Source organism: Plectrocnemia conspersa, unplaced genomic scaffold, assembly GCF_051122295.1.
Source record: "Plectrocnemia conspersa isolate PC_06_02 unplaced genomic scaffold, ASM5112229v1 ptg000001l, whole genome shotgun sequence".
NCBI lineage: Eukaryota > Metazoa > Arthropoda > Insecta > Trichoptera > Polycentropodidae > Plectrocnemia > Plectrocnemia conspersa.
The window spans coordinates 6180855-6200933 of NW_028277165.1; the positions used below are offsets into that span (position 1 = coordinate 6180855).

General features: G+C 27.8%; 1 protein-coding gene across 1 annotated transcript in view; it reads left to right on the forward strand.

The window, feature by feature from the left end:
• Nucleotides 1-20079, forward strand: part of LOC148238556 (lachesin-like) — a 108886-nt gene that overhangs the window by 46348 nt on the left and 42459 nt on the right. Inside the window, exons 3-4 of the mRNA XM_088183212.1 lie at nt 14289-14422; nt 19667-19852. Of these exons, the coding sequence (XP_088039338.1) occupies nt 14289-14422; nt 19667-19852 (320 nt within the window). The remainder of the gene's footprint in view (nt 1-14288; nt 14423-19666; nt 19853-20079) is intronic.

The window sequence follows — 20079 nt, forward strand, 5'->3', positions numbered from 1 at the left end:
AATGTTAATGACGGGAGTCGAGCACAAAATGGGCAAGCGAACGTAATAGTCGGAAATGCATTCATTCCGGTTTTACATGGATGTAATACGCTTAGACTTTATGGTGTGGGTTACGCAAATAATTCCTCCGTGTCAGTGTTTCACAAACTATGATCCATAGTCTTATACGCCCCGCAACTATAAACAAATTATTCTTTGAAAACTAATCCGATCAGTTTATTTATTTATACAAGTATATAATTAACAATCTGATTTTTAAACTCAAAAATAATTGAGTCTTAATCCAATTTGATTAGAACTAAAGATTTGTTTGAGAAATTCTATCGTATAGTATTTATTTGTTGACGTCATTTTTACTATTATTTTAAAGGTCTTACAACCATAAAGGAATTCTAGCTATACATTTTTGTATTCACTGTCTAAAAAGATTTAATACCGCTGCTCTATTTTTTGTGTGGGAGCTCGTGAATAACCTCTTCTTTCTTGTTTTAAAATTGTGTATCAAAACTGTCCTGTAAAGGGATAAGTGCGCTTTTAAAAGCGCGCCAGCTATAAATATTTACAAAGCAGCAAAATGCACAATGTCGTAATGATGGCGGAAATGTTCGTTAGGCTCTAAGAGGATTTTATATAAAAAAAATATATGGTTTAAACGTTAAAAATAATAGTTATGGTAACGAGAAAATTAATATTTGCGCATGTATATTTTAAAGACCATTTTAAATTAATTGAATGATATATAATAAAAATATAAGTATTATATATACAATATAAATTTATTATTTGGCTGAATGTTCAATATTATTTCTGCGATATTTCAAGCAAACACTTTTAAGTTTAACTTTTAATGATTTTAACTAAAATTTGTGATGCGAAATACGAGACACCTCAAAAAGGTAATTAAACTTTATCCATATTATATTTTAAAATAAAATATAATTATTAATTATATTCATATACTAATAAATGGGCGTTTCTAAGAGATCTAGATAAATATTAATAATTCCTGTCTGAATACCACATTAAAATATCTATAAGGGTGTCACCATGCATGACACTTTTAGTAATCTCAGACACTGTTTTAAATCATATTTGTGTATTAAACAGTGTTAATTTTTTTTTAAATACTTTGAATTAGATATTGATTAAGAAAAATGCTCAACTACATTATAAAATTGTATTATTTTTCATATGTGTTTATATTGTTGATTATGACTGTGTATGGGTTTAAACCACCTGCACAATTTGTTATAATAAAAAGGTTATACTAACGATCATTTAAAAGAAACGAAAATATATATTGAAAGTTAGGACACACAAAGATTTTTCACAACAATGAAAAAGGTTTCATATGATCAAACGATTGCGGTTAATCAATCAAAAGTACTGCTAAAAAAACACTATTTACTTGGAAAGGACGCGCGCTGGACAATAAAATTACCCTGCGCATAATACTATTGTTATTTTACCCATTGGTTATCAATCGACGGGGCGTCTAACTGAACATTTCGTGGGTGTGCTTAAAATGTGATACAATTGGTTTACAAACATAATTATCTACAATATACCGGTATTGTTTAAAACTAAAATTTTAAAAGATGTGACACTTGGTCACTGGGGCGAAGACACGGTAAGAGACGCCACCGGTCCCAGCAGCAGATGTGATCCAGGAGGCTGCATTGACACGAATCTGACTTTAAAAACATGCTTTATTAACTCTACCGCCTTATAGTCTTTATAAACATATGTGGTAATTCATATGTTTATAAAATAAACTATTAAAAGCTTTTCTAGCTTCATTGACTGTAAGGTGAAACCCCTTAGGCCGCAAAATCCCTATTTTTAATTTATTTATTATAGTTTATGATTACTAAAGTAAGAATCAGTACAATAATTTCATATAAATCATTTGTTGTATTATTAAATCCTATTATAATTGTCGTTGTTTTAATTAAACAAATCTCAGTTTTAAAGGTATATTTTTATTTTAATAATTGTATCTAAAGATATACCATTTTTTCACCTGTCTGTAATTTTTTTATTTCCATTAGCTTAAGATTTTTATTTTAAATGTACCGATAGCTCTTTTCACATAGTCTGCATTTTTAATTATTTTTCATCTAAGTGTTTTATCAATCAAAATAAAGTATAGTCGATAGGATCAAGGTCTGAAGGTGGATGATAAAAAACATTCCAGTGGTTAAGGTGGATAATATAAAACCTTCCAGTGATGTTTCTTGATTTTATAAAGTCGATTTTGCCACATGGGGACACACATCATCGTTTTGTAATACTATTTCACTTCTGTTGACAAGTACAGAGGCCTTTTTTTACTTCCTTATGAAAACTATCTAGCTGAGCACAATATATGCTTACTGTTATTATTTGGTCAGGTTTAAGTGTTTCGTAATGCACAATTCTATTTTTTATAGTGAGGTTTCGATCTAAATTTTACTACTTGGCCTTTGGATAACTATAGTATTCTACAAGGATTGTACGACTACAACACCAATTTTTATCTCGGGTTATTAAATAATTAATAAAAATCGACTTAGCTTAGAGACTAGCCCAGGTATCAAAGACTAACTCATAAAGCCTTGAATTTGTGGATACCTAATACATAAGATTGTGTAGTACAAAAAACTCAAAACATATAATGTAAGCTTTTTGTAAACTCATATTTTAATTTCAGCTTTGAAATATAAATAAAAAATTGTATGTTCCTATACCTTACCTGTTTTTACAAAAATCAATCAGGATCGCTTAATTGAGTCGGAAATTGGAATAAAATAATGTGTTTACGGAACATTTATAATAAGAACAGTCATTCATCGGTACCGCAACAAAGCCTCCGAACGGGGAAATATTTAGATGGCGATTTCACGCTTCTGCGTCGGCCCGTCTTTGCGAGTTTAAAATGGGGCGACTGAGGTGGATGGCTGTAGGGTGGCTACAGGGAGAAGTCTGATGGGGTGGCGACCTAAGAGGCTCCCGAAGAAGACAAGAAGAGAATACTACTAGGGACTTAACGGTTAATCGGCTTAGCGGCAAAGGGTGAAATTTTGTTTCTTGCCCCGCAGTTTAATGGCGCAACCCCCGCCAACAACCCCTCAACATTATTATACACTTGTAAATTTTCAGCAGGTGAAAATCCCGACCGATACTAGGCGAGGCTGCAATTAGGAAAGTTGAGCTTCACGAGGTGTGAGCGAATAAAAACACCTATTTAGGACCCTTTGGGTTACTAGATGGTTTAGTAAAAAGCTTTTATTGCAATTAATTAAGTTCTGTAGAAAAATCTATTCATACATTTATTATTATAATAAAAAAAAATTATACTTCTAAAAATAAAAGTTTCTGATTGATGTAAGATAATAATATATATTACAAAGAGGAAAATTTTAGTTTAAATAATGGAAACGTATAATTAAAATACATAGTCTGTCTAGAATGTATACTTATTTTTACCATGGTACAAAATTTATAAATATATTTTAAAAATAAAGTACTAAGGAAAGTTTTCCATTGTGTCTTAAAAATAAAATACAGCAGATTAATCGATAAAATAATAACTCAATTCAAGAAAAGCCGGCAGATATTTTTATTAAATAAATATACTACATATTTAATTCCATCAAAAAAATAACTTTTTAATAAAGAAAAACTAAAATAATAGCAGATATTTAGTTATGAAATTAAAAAAATGGTGTTTTAGGTATAATATATAAAACCCTGTATTAATTAATATTGCATATTAGCATTATTATTATAAGATCAAAATAAATCATAAAAAAATTATTGAATATTAAATAAATTAATTTAAAGTTGAAAAAACGTATGTGATATTTTATTGTATTTTAAATATATGTAAAACTAATTTATTTTATTTTAATTCTAGCTTTCCTGGTACATAGTATCTAATTTTGTAAAATAAAACAGTATTATTCTTGCAATTTTAATCCTGTTAACGCAGATATAATAGAACAGATCATAGGATTTTTCTTTAAGCAATGCTTCTTTACTAAATTATAATAAATTTTTACATAATATTACATACAAATATTATTTGTCTGTAAAAATAATAATAATATATATTTACGATTTTTATATAAAAAAAAATTTTACTTTTTTTCTGAACACATATAATTATAAATATCTACATTGATAATATTCTGAATTTAACATATATATATTTTTTAGTATTATCAGTTGTTTTACATCTATTTATTGAAATAGTCTTATAAATTTAAATTTAAATTATTTTTTTTTATAAAGATTGTAGCAAATTTACATAATTTTACTGTTTTTAATTAAAAATTTTAAATTTTGTTTTGCTGCATGCGTTGATTTGAAATAAAATATGATATTATTTATATTTTAGATACTAATTTTTAATATTACCTATTTAATTAAATAATATAGTTTAAAATATAACATCTGTAACGAATACATTTAAACGAAATATTAAATAGTGTAAAATCAGCGTATAATTTTGTATAAAATTTAAATGGATAAATGCTTGTACAAAAAGGTTAATGAGCTTTTTTATAACCAAATTACATACATTGTAAGTTTTCACCTTTATTTGTGGAATATGATAACGACTACAAACAAATATAAATACTTTCAAAAAAACAAACTATAAACGTTTTCTGAATACATAACCACAGAAAAACATATATATAAAGGGTAGTTTTTTTAGAATTTAAAGTCCGTTACTTTCATTCAAAATATACAAATAATTTTAATTGTATTAAAAATAAGCTAGTGGGATTATCGTATTAAACTATTTAAAATTTAATTTTTTTTCATGCCAAACAATGCAATTATAGTTTATTAAAACACCAAATTTCAGTCAAATTTAAACTGTTTCTTTAAAAAAAATATAAATAATGATTAGTATTTATAAAATTTATGATTATCCGATAAATTAATAACCATTTTTTAATTTAAACTAATTTAGATACTAACCAAAATCAAACAAACTAACAAAAAATAATTTTATTTACCATTTGAAAGTCAAATAATTTAAATATTATCTTCATTAAAAAAAAGTAAAAATAGTTTTTGAAAAAAAATCGTATCCAATGATATGATATTGATGACAATAATTTCAACTAAAGTTTATATATGAAAACAATTCTGTAATACTTTTTCACACAAGTATTGATTTTTTTCGGTACCAGTGAAAATATATTTTTACTGAAATTTTAGTGAAATAATATAAGAGGACATTTTACCTAGTAGGTATATATTTTTGCTAGTTAAAATATAATTTAAATGACAGGTGCTAGTAAAATTATATGCTGGTCTAAACTGTGATTTTAAATGAGTGATGCTTGTAAAAAATGATTTTCAACACACAGAAAAGAACCCTATTTCTCAAATCCTGTAATATTGAATTAAATTTTAAAAATAGTTTTAGAGCAACATATTATTTGTTAAAACCAAAATGTTTTCAACGTGCGTGTATGGAATCATTCGCAAAGGAAATAAATACCATATTCACTGATTAATACATTTTAACTGGCTTAGCTAGTGAAATTATATTTGTACTAGTGAAAATTTTACTTCACTGAAAAATAAAGTTTATTTCCTGTACAAACCCAAACCTAACAAAAACGAATTAACTAATCCCAACTTTGATAAATTTAGGTTTAAACAGCAAGTCGACGTTTAGCAAGTGTCAAATTGAGTTTTATATAAAATTTAAAGTAACAATAATTTTACTGACGCCAATTAGTATTTCACCAATCATATTTTCTTTAGTAGAAATAATTATTTACATGTGTAAATATATTCAGTGATGATTTAACTAAAACAGATAATAAAATTTAATTGTTCTAGCTTCACTGAAAAACAGACATTCACTGTAACATATAATGTTTCTACTTTTTTGTTCCTTTACTGACCATTTGACCCGAAATATAAAAATAGATAATGTAATTACTTTGATTTATTAAATAGATTTTAGTAATAGTTTACTTTAGTTTATCCTTATTATATTAATGAATATCAAAGTTGGTAGATTAATTTTAATGTTCATTATATTTATTAAAAAAAATGCCAAACTTTACAAAAAAATACTTTGTCAAAATAGGTAAAAATACTGCAGGCAAATGATTTTATTATAATTAGTTGTAAAACACACAATCTTTTAAAGTCACATAAATAGGTAATCTGATTTTCACCTTTATATAATAAATTTTCACTAAAAGTTTCAAACAATGGAGGTATACAAATCATGCTAGTAGTTTTTATACGTATACGTGCTAGTTTTAATGGATCGTTACAACCAGCACTCAAAATATCTAATACTTAAATATTATGTAAGAGTCATTTTATGAGCTTCAGAATAATGTATATCGCAAGAGCTATGGGTAATGGGATATGAAAACCGCAACAGGACTAAAATTGCTTCTAGAACGTTTTATTTTACGTGTAAATCGATTTATTTTATCATTCTGGTACACATGTTGTGAAGTATTTATTTTATGTACTATCCTTAATAATAAATCAATCATGCAGAAGACTTCATTTTTTTCTAAAAAATAATACTAAAAAATATTTCACACCTTTACACGCCATATATTTCTGTTCGAACACATTCGATTGTATCAACCCATCCGAGCCTTCGAGCCAACAAACATACGTAATCCCATTTGGCGTTTTCTTCCAGTTTTTCCTTGTTAGCCCCGACTGAAACGGCATCCGGGATATTCCCTAGTTCTCACGTCGTCCACGTACGCCGAAACTCTACTACCCCCCTAGTGTCGGTAACAAAGGTGACGCCTTTCAAACAAGTGTATTTCCTGGCGCCGGACCTGTTTTAAATTCAGCCCCCGTTCCCGATTGATTTCCGTTATCGCAATCGCACGTGACCGTTCCCGGTTGATTATAAGCCCCGGGTATATGATGTACTAGTACCGGAGGCCGGTAGTCGCTCACCTAAATCGCCCCCGTGATTATACTATAAAACTTGCCAAGGTGTGAATAAATTTTGCTCAATCATCTACGACCGCCTGGGCTCACGCACAAGATTCCAGTAAATCGAAGTGTCAGATAGTGAGTTTTGCTTTATGTGTACTAGGCTCAGAAAGTGCTTGCCTTTGGATAGTGATGCTGACGCAAGTTTTTTGTATCATGAAGGTAAAATGTGTACAATGCGTTTAGATTGAATCATGCACGTGGAGATAAGAGCTAACTTGGTACAAAGAATATTAGCGAAGTTAAGATACCAAAAACCAAACGAATATTTATGAACAGAATTTACCCCTAGAAAAATAATACTGTTTTAATAATTATTTATCAGTCACTTAGAGCAAAAATACATTTGCTGCCATAGAAGTTTTACGACAACTTTAATACGCTTATTTTTATTTGGGAAACTTGTTAATCTAGTTAAAATACTATAATTGTCATTTTTGTTGTAGAAGAAATATTTTTTTTATTATTATTTATTCACATACTTCCTCATGAGTAAGAAATAGCTCATTTTGTGGTTACAATTTGATACATTAAAATTATAAATCTATTATGTTTACAGTTAAAAAATATAATAAGTACACATAAAATACGTATTATTCAATTTTAAAAGAACAAATAAGAAGAATACTAAGTATGTTAAAAGAAAACCAAAATAACAGTTATGTAGTGGGATGATATTTGTACTATTTATAATACTAATATTATTTGATTACAGATTCATAAATTCATTGAAAAAATAATTTTTTATTTCTTTGCAAATATTCCTAGATTATTTTTTCTTTAATAATAAAATTTGGTTTAAAGATGAGATTCTTATTCTTACTTTGTCATCGTAATTTTTTTATATAGATTTTTTCCCACTAATTTTCTGAGTCATGCATAAACATATATTAGGTTGTTTGTTATAAACCCATTTCATTAACAATTAAACGTATAGAATGCATCGAATGTAAAATTTAACTTTTAATACTATATAATAGATTCCTAAAGTTAATTGAATTCATAATCTAATTGAAATCACAAATTTCTATTAGATCATGAATTTAAGATTTGATTTTCTGGCTCCACTGTTAAGATAAATATGTACATCAATACTTTTGTTGCTCCCATTTTAAAGTAACCTATCTCTATGTAATCTTCTGAGCAGAACCTGAATATGGATCCTATTATTTGCTAAGTAACTCAATATTTAGTAAATATTTTTAGAAATATATCATATCTTTGCAAAAGAACTCTAAAAAAAATCAATGCAATATCATCGACAGCTGTCCTAGTTTTTATTCCACCGACAATAAACGATTTTTTAAATACACTTCAAACAAATATAGCTAATATTTGTTTGAAGTGTATTTAGCTAAAGTCGTTATCCATCATGATCTGTCGCTTTGTTACAAAATGGCATATAACGATCGTTACTCTAGGACTCTAAGTTAAAAATTCAGAGAAAAAAGTGAAGGGTACAGAAAATTCTAAAATATAATTTTTTTTTTTTTTTCAATTTTTGTATGTTTTTAAAGACAAAATTGCCCAGTTTTATTAATATTGCAATAAAACTTGTTCTAAAATAGATATAGTGTAAATTTCGACTTGGTTAATTAATCTCAACCGTCATTTTTTTTTAAATATCGGCTATTCTTAAAAAAAATCCAGTAAAAATATTTTCAGAAAAATAGTTGTATTAAAAATGTTTTAAAACTAAAAATTAATAAAAATCTTTTTTGTTAGTATTTAATTTCCGCTGTAGTTTTTTTTAAACTGACATACAACTTTTCTAAAAATATATACTCCATTTTATAAAATAATAATTAAAATTTAAAATAAATATTGAAAAATATAAATTTTAATTCAATTTTAAAAACACTATAAAAGTCAAAAATGTTAAAAAATCAGTAATTTGTTTTGTAGTTTATTTAGTAAGTATCAAACACTAAACCTAAGTGTATCAATATTATTTATAAATTAATGTTTTGAGTTACTTATATATTATTTTATTAGGTTTCCAAAATGTATTGTACTTTTTAATAAATAATTATAAAAATAACTTATTTACAGAGCGACTATAACAAACTTTTAAACAATTATTACACAGTTAAATAAATACATTTACTGCATAAATTTTAAACTTAGGTGATAATACATAATATTAGATATTTTTCACTTTATAGGTAAGACAAGAAATTTTTTTTCCCGAGTGTAAGCTCCTTAGCTTAGGATTGTAAATACAATTTGATAATTTTTACTCGTTGCACTCTTTGTATTTAATTAATAAAAAATATTTATATTTTTTAATGTTCTAAAACAAAGAAATTTAATTTTAACAGTTTTTGGCTTTTAGGACAACTTGTATATAATAAAAAAAAAATACGTATATAACTAGTGCTTTGATAATTTACGATATTTTAATAAACCGATTATAAGTGATTTATAAAAAACCTTATTAAATATTTTAAAATTTAGGAAATTAAATTAAATCAAAAATAATCATTTTTATAAACTAAAGATAAACTCTGCCATTTCCTCTTTAACGGGTAACAGTGTAGTAGTGTAAAATGGAAATCCAGCTTTAAATACCTGTACTTTTGTCTAAAATTAAATGAAAACATCTAATAACTACATTTGAAATGTTTTTTTTGCCTTTATAACCTAATATTTTATGGAAAGCAAGAAATAAAATATACGATAAAAGCATATTAACAAATGCTTGCTAGGTGTGGAGTAACGCTGATAGCAATTGAGCCAGAAAATTACGGTATATTTTTTATACTAATTAAAAAAATCATAACAAGCTTTAAATACTAACAAAAAAAAGTATTTGCAAATAAAAATATTATTAATATATTACAGGCAACTTTATTAACACTAAATTTAAATACTAGCGCATTGTGTTTGGGAGGTAAAAGCAAACATTTCAAAAATTTTAAATTTTGAGCCTAATATATTTTATATAGTATTTAATTCTTTATTTTAATGTATTAAACAAACACATTATTTAACATAAGAATAGCTTAAAATCATTAATAGGTATTTCATCTAAAGCTATTTTTTTTTATAAACAATAAGTAAAAAATGTTTAACAATATTAGGTTGCATATTAAAAAATAATACTTTCAAGGAATCTTTACATTTTTTTTACTAATAGACAAAAAATACAGCAATCTTTATCCGGTATAATCGTAATAAGGCATTATGGATTCGGAGCGTGCGAGGCATCTAAGTCAGGGGGAGAGTTTCCATTCCAGTACGTTTACCAGATCACAGCGTTTCATTCAAGATTCCTCACGGTCCTGGGCGAAATCCACTTAAAATAGTTTAAGAGTTGTAGTAGTAGAAGGAGAAGAAGGCTGACGCGGTGCCCCGGAAAATTCGCCCCTAATCGCTTCGCTCTATATGCGCATTGCATTTGCCTAAGTGCGAAAAGTTTGCGCGAAAACTGCGTACGAAAGTGTCGTTCGGTTACAAGGCGAGCGGTTATAACGACACCTTGCTCGCAATAACGCTAATGCCGCCCCGAGAGGCACTCGTTACGAAATTGCCGCAATTGTCATAATCGTCTTAATAGCGGCGGTGTCACACTAAATTGTCGACAAAATAAACTGGAATAATGTGCTATAGAATTAATTTATTTAAAGACCTGGATGTTATAGTTTTTAAAAAGCAGCACTAATAATATAGTCATGGGTTTGTTTCTATCTGCAGAATCAATATTTTAGTTACTATATTAAAAAATTATATTGGAGAAAAAAAAAAACTTAATATGTATAAAGACATATTAAAATTAAAATCAAAATCAAAAAATAATTTTACATAATTTCAGACAGGTTATGTTATATTTAAAGGTGAGTTTAAATTTTTTTTTTATTTTTAGGATTTAAAAATTATAAATGGCTGAACTTCAAAATCAATGAATATGAAAATACAAGTGGTAATTTTACAATAAGGGACCTAAGTTTTCACATATTGGCTTTTTTAAAAGCGAACGTTAAAATAACACATGTCATAAACGCAGCCTTCAGATTAAATTACAGAAGTGATCATGCTCCCAAAATTAGATAAAGTCACTGAAATTTTAAAATGTGTTTAAAGCTGTTCTTGAAAGACAAATAAAAATATAGAAAAAAATCAATATGAGCCTTAAATTATTGATTGAACTAAAAATATGTAAAAATTCCTTTTATCTCATTTATAATTCACTGTGTTGAGAATAGCTATAAAATGGCTTAAATATTAATTAGCAACAAAAAATATATTTAGTAAAATCAGAGCGAAACAAAAGTAATATTAAAAACCCAAAAAGTTGAGCGTCCGTTATTCACACACACTCACTAGCTGCGGTACCTCACGATAGTGAGGTACCGACAGCTCTTGATATTACATAATTTAAATAAAGAAATAAATGTTATCAATCACATCTGTATTTCGAACTTTTACAAGCTCAACAATTTGATCGTACTCCACGTCAAATAAGTTAAAATTAGACTTATATTTATATAAGTTGAGTTTTCCAATTAAAATGATTTTATAACTACAATGCACTACTATACAACAGTGGCGCGCGCTAATTTTAACCGCTAAAAATAACACCTAACCGCAAACACCAATCGATAATCGACTCGTTTGGTGCTGGTGAAGAATTCTACGCGTTGCTTGTGTAACTTGCGACCGTGTACAAATTTAATAAGCTCAAAAGGAAAGCAAATTAGAAGAGACGGCGCATAATGGGAGCGAGTCGCGCAATAAGCGCCGAGATAAGTATCGGCCGGGGCGAGAGAATATTATACGAGTACATAAGTTTGTAGACAGACAATTATGAATAATGCATTTGAATTTAACCTTCGCGGGGAGGGAGCGAGAGAGGGGGCACATACATAGGTACAAAGACCACTTACACGCGGTTGTGTTTTTGCACGGCGAGAGAGAAGCCATGAAATAATTATATCCACACAACCGACTGCTGGGGCCGCCGCTCTCGTAGTTCCTTATTCCAGATTCCCTAATTGGGAACACCTCGCCAATTTGGCCGGGAGATTCACCTTTTAATGAGCAATCGAAACGCGGTCTAATTACGTTAATTGTCGCGTGTATGTTTTCGAAACGACAGTGCTTTGCTTTATCAATCGTTTGAGTATGTTGTCAGACATCTTATGGATCTTTTAATGAAATATTTGAAGAAAATATTATTTACTTACAATTAGGAATGGATCTTGTTCAAGAACACTTACATATAAAATAATACATAAAACATGAAAATAATACTGTCGATACACCTTTCAAATAGCACAGTTAAACAATAATGCGTAATTAAATTAATAACACATTTTAATAAGCTTTGTAAAAATATAGTTTTACATTTTAACATATTGCATAATAATAATACATATAGTGTGACATTTAAAGGTGTTGTATCGCTTATTTGCATGTTATCCTAGAGGAGTGCTTCGTCTGATTTGTGCGAAGTTACCGCGAATGCATGTGACACTGTATCAACCAAGACGTGGATAAGTGGTTTTGCTACTTCTCAGATGCATATCATACACCTAGTTTACCCTTTTAGCACACCTGAACTTGCCTCTCTGGAAACTCGTGAATGATCCCGAAGAAGCTGCCATGTATGATATCATGTGTATTGCAGATTCTCATTAAGTGATATTGCTCGGTATAGGGTTTAAAAGCAAACTCTTTTTCGTTTATATTTCAAAGTATATCAGTGTTATTTTTTGGGTATACTTGTTGAAAAATCAAAGTTATATAAATAAAGGATTTTTTTATATAATAACGTTTTATCCAAAGGAATGGATTATTTGGCATTATCTTTTAAATAATGTTTTATTATTGTGCCTTTAATCTACAATAGCATAAATATCTGCTACATTACAACAGTGTCATTTTTAGCTTAATTTAGCAGCGCAACTAGAAATTTTGGGCACTCATGCAAAAATTAATTAAGACCCAATTAATATGATTTTTTTTAAATGTGAGTTAAAATCATTTTTACCACATGTTTGTACATATTCATATAATAAAGCAAATGAGAAGCATTAAAATTCAGCACTAAAAACATTATTTAAACAATTTACCCGACATTGCTGAAATAATTTATGGCAAAATATTCAAAGTTTTGAGCAAAAATATTTTTTTAATTTAAAATTGTAGCGAAATAATTCATTCAATCGGTGAACTTTGACGGATAGATACTAGGGTGCTGCCTCATCTACCGTTCACTTTTATATTCTAAATTTAAAGTTAACCATATTAAAAACAATACTACTGCAGCGGTTCAATCTGTGTCTAATTGCCACCCATCATTATTTTCAAAAGAGATTTCCAAGAGAGTAGAAATAAGGGCCCACTGTCAAGCTGTCTTCGAATTGTCTCAAACAAACGTTATGAACGCATTATTTATTGACTGTACGGTCTAATAATAATAGTTCATAGAGAACGACACTGTTATAAAGAAAGACAGTAAATAGTAAAGAAAACCTTGACATTAGATAAAACTTGACGTGCCTCTTTTTTGACGTACATTTGTTTCTATTCTTTAAATATTAAGATGTGTTTGAAATAAATATAATTAACCAGCAATTAAATTTTACAAATATTTAATGTTTTTTTTTGCAATGCTATTTTTTAAATTTAACAGTTTTAAAACTATTTTTTATTTTACGGTCATAATGCAAGCAAAAAGTACTTTGCATGAAGTTTACAAAATGAAAACTTTTTTAGAAAACATTTAAATAATGATTCGGTGATTTTTAATATTTTCACATTTTTATCGATAGGTGGTGTACTAGGCAAGTTATTTATATTGTCATCGCGGCACTCTTGGAAACGTTCGTACTATTTATAAACTCATGTTTGGGCATAACTTTTTCAATAAAAATTTAAATATTTGCCAAAAATATTGTTTCACAATGTATTTTCGACTTGCAAAATAAGTTTACTTGATACGCCGACGCACGTGACGATCGGAAATTCGTATGAATTAACTTTACTATGGAATTTAATTCACAAGTTCCCAGCATACACAAATATCGACTGTTTCTAAAAGCAAAAAAATGTTTAATTATTTAAAAAATAATGAAATTATCAAGCGTTATCAACATTTTTTTGAGTTCAAACACAAATTGTGTATTCAATATGGGTGACAATTAAAACGCGTATTACAATGTAATAAAAATAAATGCATGGTGTGCAAATCTTGCTGTCTTTCTAGTCAGTTCTGCAAAGGTGTATAGAATAAATTTAAGGTCTACTTCTGCCACTTATGCCGTAACGTATTCATGTGACCATTTTTTTTGTTTCAGCTTTGGGTTTTGAGCCAGACTTCCTTTACCCTTTGGAGAACGTGACCATTGCCCAAGGGAGGGACGCAACCTTCACCTGTGTGGTGAACAACCTCGGAGGATACAGGGTGAGTGGCGACTCCGCCACAGCCAGGGTGTGTATCCCTTTCAATTGACTACTCGCACCCGCCTGCCCCTGCACCACTCGTCTCTCGTCACTCGTCTCTGTCTATATCTATCACACTGTATATCTATCTACTATATATTTCACTTCCCTACGCCACCACTACTCTATCTATCTCTTTGCATCCACTGTCTTCCACTCTTAGAGCACACAGCACTTAGGTGATATTAAAAATTGCCACCACAACCACGTATGCAATAGCACCACTCTCCGTTTTAATTTTTCAAATTGTGGACTATAGAAATAAAAATTGCAATACAAGAAGAAAACAATGAAACACAAATCAAGCTTTGTATATTTATATGAGTTAAGTGATTGATTGCGTATTTTATGTTTTAACCCTTAACTCGAATTAAAATATAATTAATTAAAAAAATGATAATAATATGTCGCTTGTGCATCATTTGTATCGTCGCCGTTCATCGGCATAGAACAATAATATTATACTAATATTGTAATAATTATATAAAAAAAAATTATATATACCCCCTAAAATAATATTATACATATATATATTTTTAATATGCGAATAATATAATTATTATGTATTTATTTAAAAATAAGACTTTTTAATTACATTTAAGATTCAAAAAATGAAACAGTTGTTGCACGTAACTTTCAGACACTTCAGTCTTAGACTTTCCCATAAAGCGTTTACTTCGCTTTCGACTTAAGAGTTAAATACATAATTTAACGGCCTATAACAAAACTTTTTTCTTTGTAAAAATTCTTCTAAGAAAAAAAAAATATTAGTATGATTTACCAATGTAAAGTGTTTATAACTATCATATAACATATTGGTAAATTAGTGATTTTTATATAGTTTACTCGATATAATTTATTTGGACCGTTTTACTGTGAATTATAAGCCAACAGCTTTATCTAAGTACACTAGTAATTTTATTAATATTATCATTACTCGGTATTTTATATTAAATAAAAAATAAATCCAAACGTTTACGAGTTAAGGGTTAAATTTAACTTTTTTTCATTTCTCTTTCGTTTGTTCTATAGTCCATAGCAGTGTACTATCACTTTCCGAGTTGACTCTCTTTCCGAAACAACTTCCAAAGTTGCTCTTTCGACTGAGAATTGTTTCAGCTTCTCTGTATCTGTACACACTCTCCTTTCTCTTATAAAAATGCACTTTAGAGAGAGAGCTTTTTTCTAGATTATTACACAGAACACTTGTTACTTTTGTTTTTACTCCGACCTTTTCACCGCTATCAAAACAACCTTATGTTCTATATACATAGCTGTGAAGAGTGTTGACGCTTTTTTTATTTATTTTATATTCGTTGCACATTGTATGATAAATCACCCACTTGAGCACGCTGCTTGAGTAATAATTGAAATAAAAACCACACGAACACGAAAGCACAGTAGCGGCACAACTCTAACCCAAACAACAATACCCAACAACCATATCACATGAATAAAAAAAAATAAAATAAATTTCGTATGTGACATTTCAAAAGATCAATTTGGCAGATCGTCGTGAACGAGGTAAATATTTTCCAATATATTTATACACAATAGCACATTCATCGTGTTTAGAATAATGATGAACGTGCTTGAAAAAAATGAGAGAAACGTTTTGGTCAGACCCTTTGCTCCTATCCTTTGTTTCCTGATCTAATTCGAGTCCCAACAAAATTTTATTTGAAAAAAAAAGAATCTCCCACGAGTCCCTTTGAAACCCAAAATGCACGAAAATGCTATGAAACGCACCGAGTTGCACATGAGATTCGCACCCTATTTCTCTCTTTTCTAGCACCTGCACCTAAATGCACACACTGGTTTGCGAACACTGGTATGATTAATATATGTATAATGTAATAATAAAAACACCCCGTTGATTCATCTACTATATAATAGTCTTTGAAGGAACTAAATAAATATACTTTCACTTAAATCACTTAATTTGATCAATCTGTCTATGATGAGTATATTTATTTAGATCTGTATAGCACACGCCTTGCATTATTTGTATAATGTAAAAAGAGCACTTATTGTTGGGTTAATGTATTCACAACTATCTATAGGAAAATTTAATTTAATATTAGTATAAGCAATTTTTATATTTAAGTTAAATTTAAGCGACACTACTTGTGACTTGTGTTCGTCGGCGCCCGATGGAAACTTTTCGATTTAATATTCTCATCTTTACTTTGCTCAGCTTTATTTCACAAACAAAGTTGCTTGGCTAGAGCAAACACACTGAATCGGCAAATTTGTATGATAATTAGCAAATTTCGCGTGTTTTCCCGTCTTTAAATTGGACCTTGTTGAACTTTGCAGATATGATTAAAATTAACAATAAAAAAATCCATTGAGCGTCGGCGATTTACTTTGTTAAAATTATACACATTGCAATATAAACATTTTTACCTGAATTAAAATCAAACTTAAATTTTACTTATTCAGTTACAAATATTGCCAAGATATGCAGCAAAAAAATATTTTATATTTATTATTATATTTATTGAAAAATAAAAGCTTAAATTTTATAAAATATGCATCTTTGAGATACAACCATAATGGACTATAAAGTATCTGTTCTGATTTTTTGTAACCTAATTGCTTCAGTTAATGTTTTATTACTATCAAAAAATGTTTCATTATTAATAAATAATAAAAACATAACCTATATACAGTATATCGATCCTTATATAATTGTATATTATTTTACTATTTAGTAAAAGTTCAAGACTTCAAGTTGACTAATTGACATTTTAGTACATTTCTGTATTTTTCATCATAGTCTTAATCCTACAGTAAATATTTTATACATAACAGTTTTATACGCTTCACCGATTCTTTAACAATTATCATTTTTTTCATAAGTTTATCAATAATATTTAGAAAGTTATAAATTAGTTATTTTTAAGTTTTATATTAGACATTTATTTTTGATCATAGTCACATTGAAGTCTCAAGCTTGCAATAACTAAATCCTACATTTTTTATTTATATACATATGCATAACACTTGTATGAACCTAATCGATCCCTTAAACAAATTATCAATACAATTTTTCTGGAATTTATTAGTGAAAGTACAAAGTATACCAAATATTTTTATTTAATATTTGTTTTATTGACATTTAGAATGTCTATTTATTTCTATTCATAAGCATAAGGATGGAATCTGTGACGTCTCAGCCAATAACTCAAATTTTTATTCATAAAATAATATGCTGTTAATAAAAAAAAAGGGTTTAGCTGCAGGGACATCTATTGGTAATAAATTATATTACACATATTAATTTATAATTATTAATATAAATATCACCGATTTCCAGATTTTCAGTCAGGTGGTTAATACATACTTGTACTCAGTTAGCTCAGATTTATCCCATTGTAACGCACAGGGCTTTACGCCTGTTAGGTTACAACTTACAACGAAAGATTGAATCAAAAATAAATTAAAATAAAAATGGACTTAAGAGTCTTAATCCTGCAATAGCCTATTCTTGCAAATTTTTTTTTCATAGATCAGTTTCATTCACCTGATGTATCTTCAAATGATTATGGAACTTTATATGAATTTATCAAATTTTAAAGTTAATAAAATATTTTTTATTTTGTGTTTGACAAATTGACATTTAAAACATATATTTTTTAATGTAGTCATAATTGACTTAAGAGTATAATCCTGCAGTAAATGTTTTATATATAACAGTTTACACACTGTGTTGATCCTTGAATATAAAAAATCATCGAAATTACTTTTTATCGACAGCTAATATTTAAAATCTATTATGCTATAATTGGAATCAAGATGTAATAAAAAATAATGAAGAAGTAGGATCTTAATATTCAGTATATAAAATATTTTTATTAATTAGTGTTCTAAAAGTGTAAATTAATTTAAAAAAATAAATGTATAAATTAAAAGTATATTTTCTACGGCAGGTTTATTTAGCACAAAAATAAATGCAATCTCTCAAATACTTTTTTAGTGCTTATATTTTTAGAATAGGTTTTGTGTCAATTAAACTAAATAAAATATTTGTATATATATATATATATTTATAAAGTAATTTAAATTAGCTATGATATTTTTAAAACTACCATAAAGCTTTAAAACAATATTTATTAAAAATATTTTATTTATTGTATTTAAAAATCCTACTTTAAACACTATTGTGAATGACATATTTTTTCAATCAGGTTTGTATTTCTTAGTTATCATCGATTTATTAACTTCATATTTTATAAAAAAATATATGTATAGATAATTCAATTTTTATTTTAATTAAGCTGCTATAATATATTTATTTATAAAATCTTTTCCTTTAAATATATAATAATTAATTTATCTGACATCATTATAACACAGCTAAGAATTAGTGCTCTAATAAAAAATATATTTAATTTTTATAAAAATAAAAATTATATTTATATATTTATTTAATAAATATGATTTTTCATTATATATAAAATTTCTAAATATTAATTTTTAATATCGCAAATATATTTTTTTCAGAATAAGATACTGTATTGTTTTTAAATTTCCAAACTAATATAAAATAAAAAATATTTTTTTATATTATAATATTGCAATGTGTATTTCACTATATGTATACTAATAATCTTTTTTAATAACATTTTACTAATATATTTTTATAGCAAAGGACAAACAGGTACAGTAATTATCTATAAGCATAGACAATTAAGATCTAATGTAGAAGCAATCATTGTGTCATATTTCTGATAACAATACGCTATGTAATAATAATTTATATCTATTATGATACATATATAATTGTATATAAAACCAATGATCGCTTTTATATGGTATATAATAATATGTGTATATATATTAAAATATTAAGCTTTTTCTTTCAAACTATACAAATTGAAGTTGTATTGCTAAAAAATATATTACTAAGAAAGCTCTATATTTTATTATATGCTATTTGAAATAAGAGTAAATACACGAAAGAAAATTAAAAATCAACATATGATTCATATTTTTATTTAACGTTTCGCAAACATTTCTATCTTCAGAACGCATATGTGCAATGCTCTGTGGCGGACAGAAAAATATATACAAAACCTTTTGAACTACTTTGCTAAATAAACGATAAATAAGAACATGACTTTCTCGTTAGTTTTAAAATAAAAAATCATACAGTGTGGCCCGTCTAAAACTCGTTTGATTTCAAAAACCAACGAAATTCGTCGTCAATCCTGGTGATGCTGAGCAGGTCGCTTGGATCAAGGCAGATACGAAGGCTATACTGGCGATTCACGAACACGTCATCACGAACAATGCCAGGTTGTCGGTAACGCACAACGACTACAACACGTGGACCCTGAACATAAGGGGCGTCAAGAGAGAAGACAGGGGGCAGTATATGTGCCAAGTTAATACGGACCCCATGAAAATGCAGGTAATGATAGATTTCCATTAACAATCTAAATTGAGCCATAAAAATCCTTAATGATTATATTTAACCATTTATAGTTTAATAGTATTTCAGATGGCAAACAATTTAATTTTAGAATATCTCGGTCAACTACCTCATTAATTGATCAACTTATTTTTTTCAACTTGCTGTGAATCTTGACATTCACGGCAACTTGATCAAATGATAAAAAATGTATAAAAAGCACACTT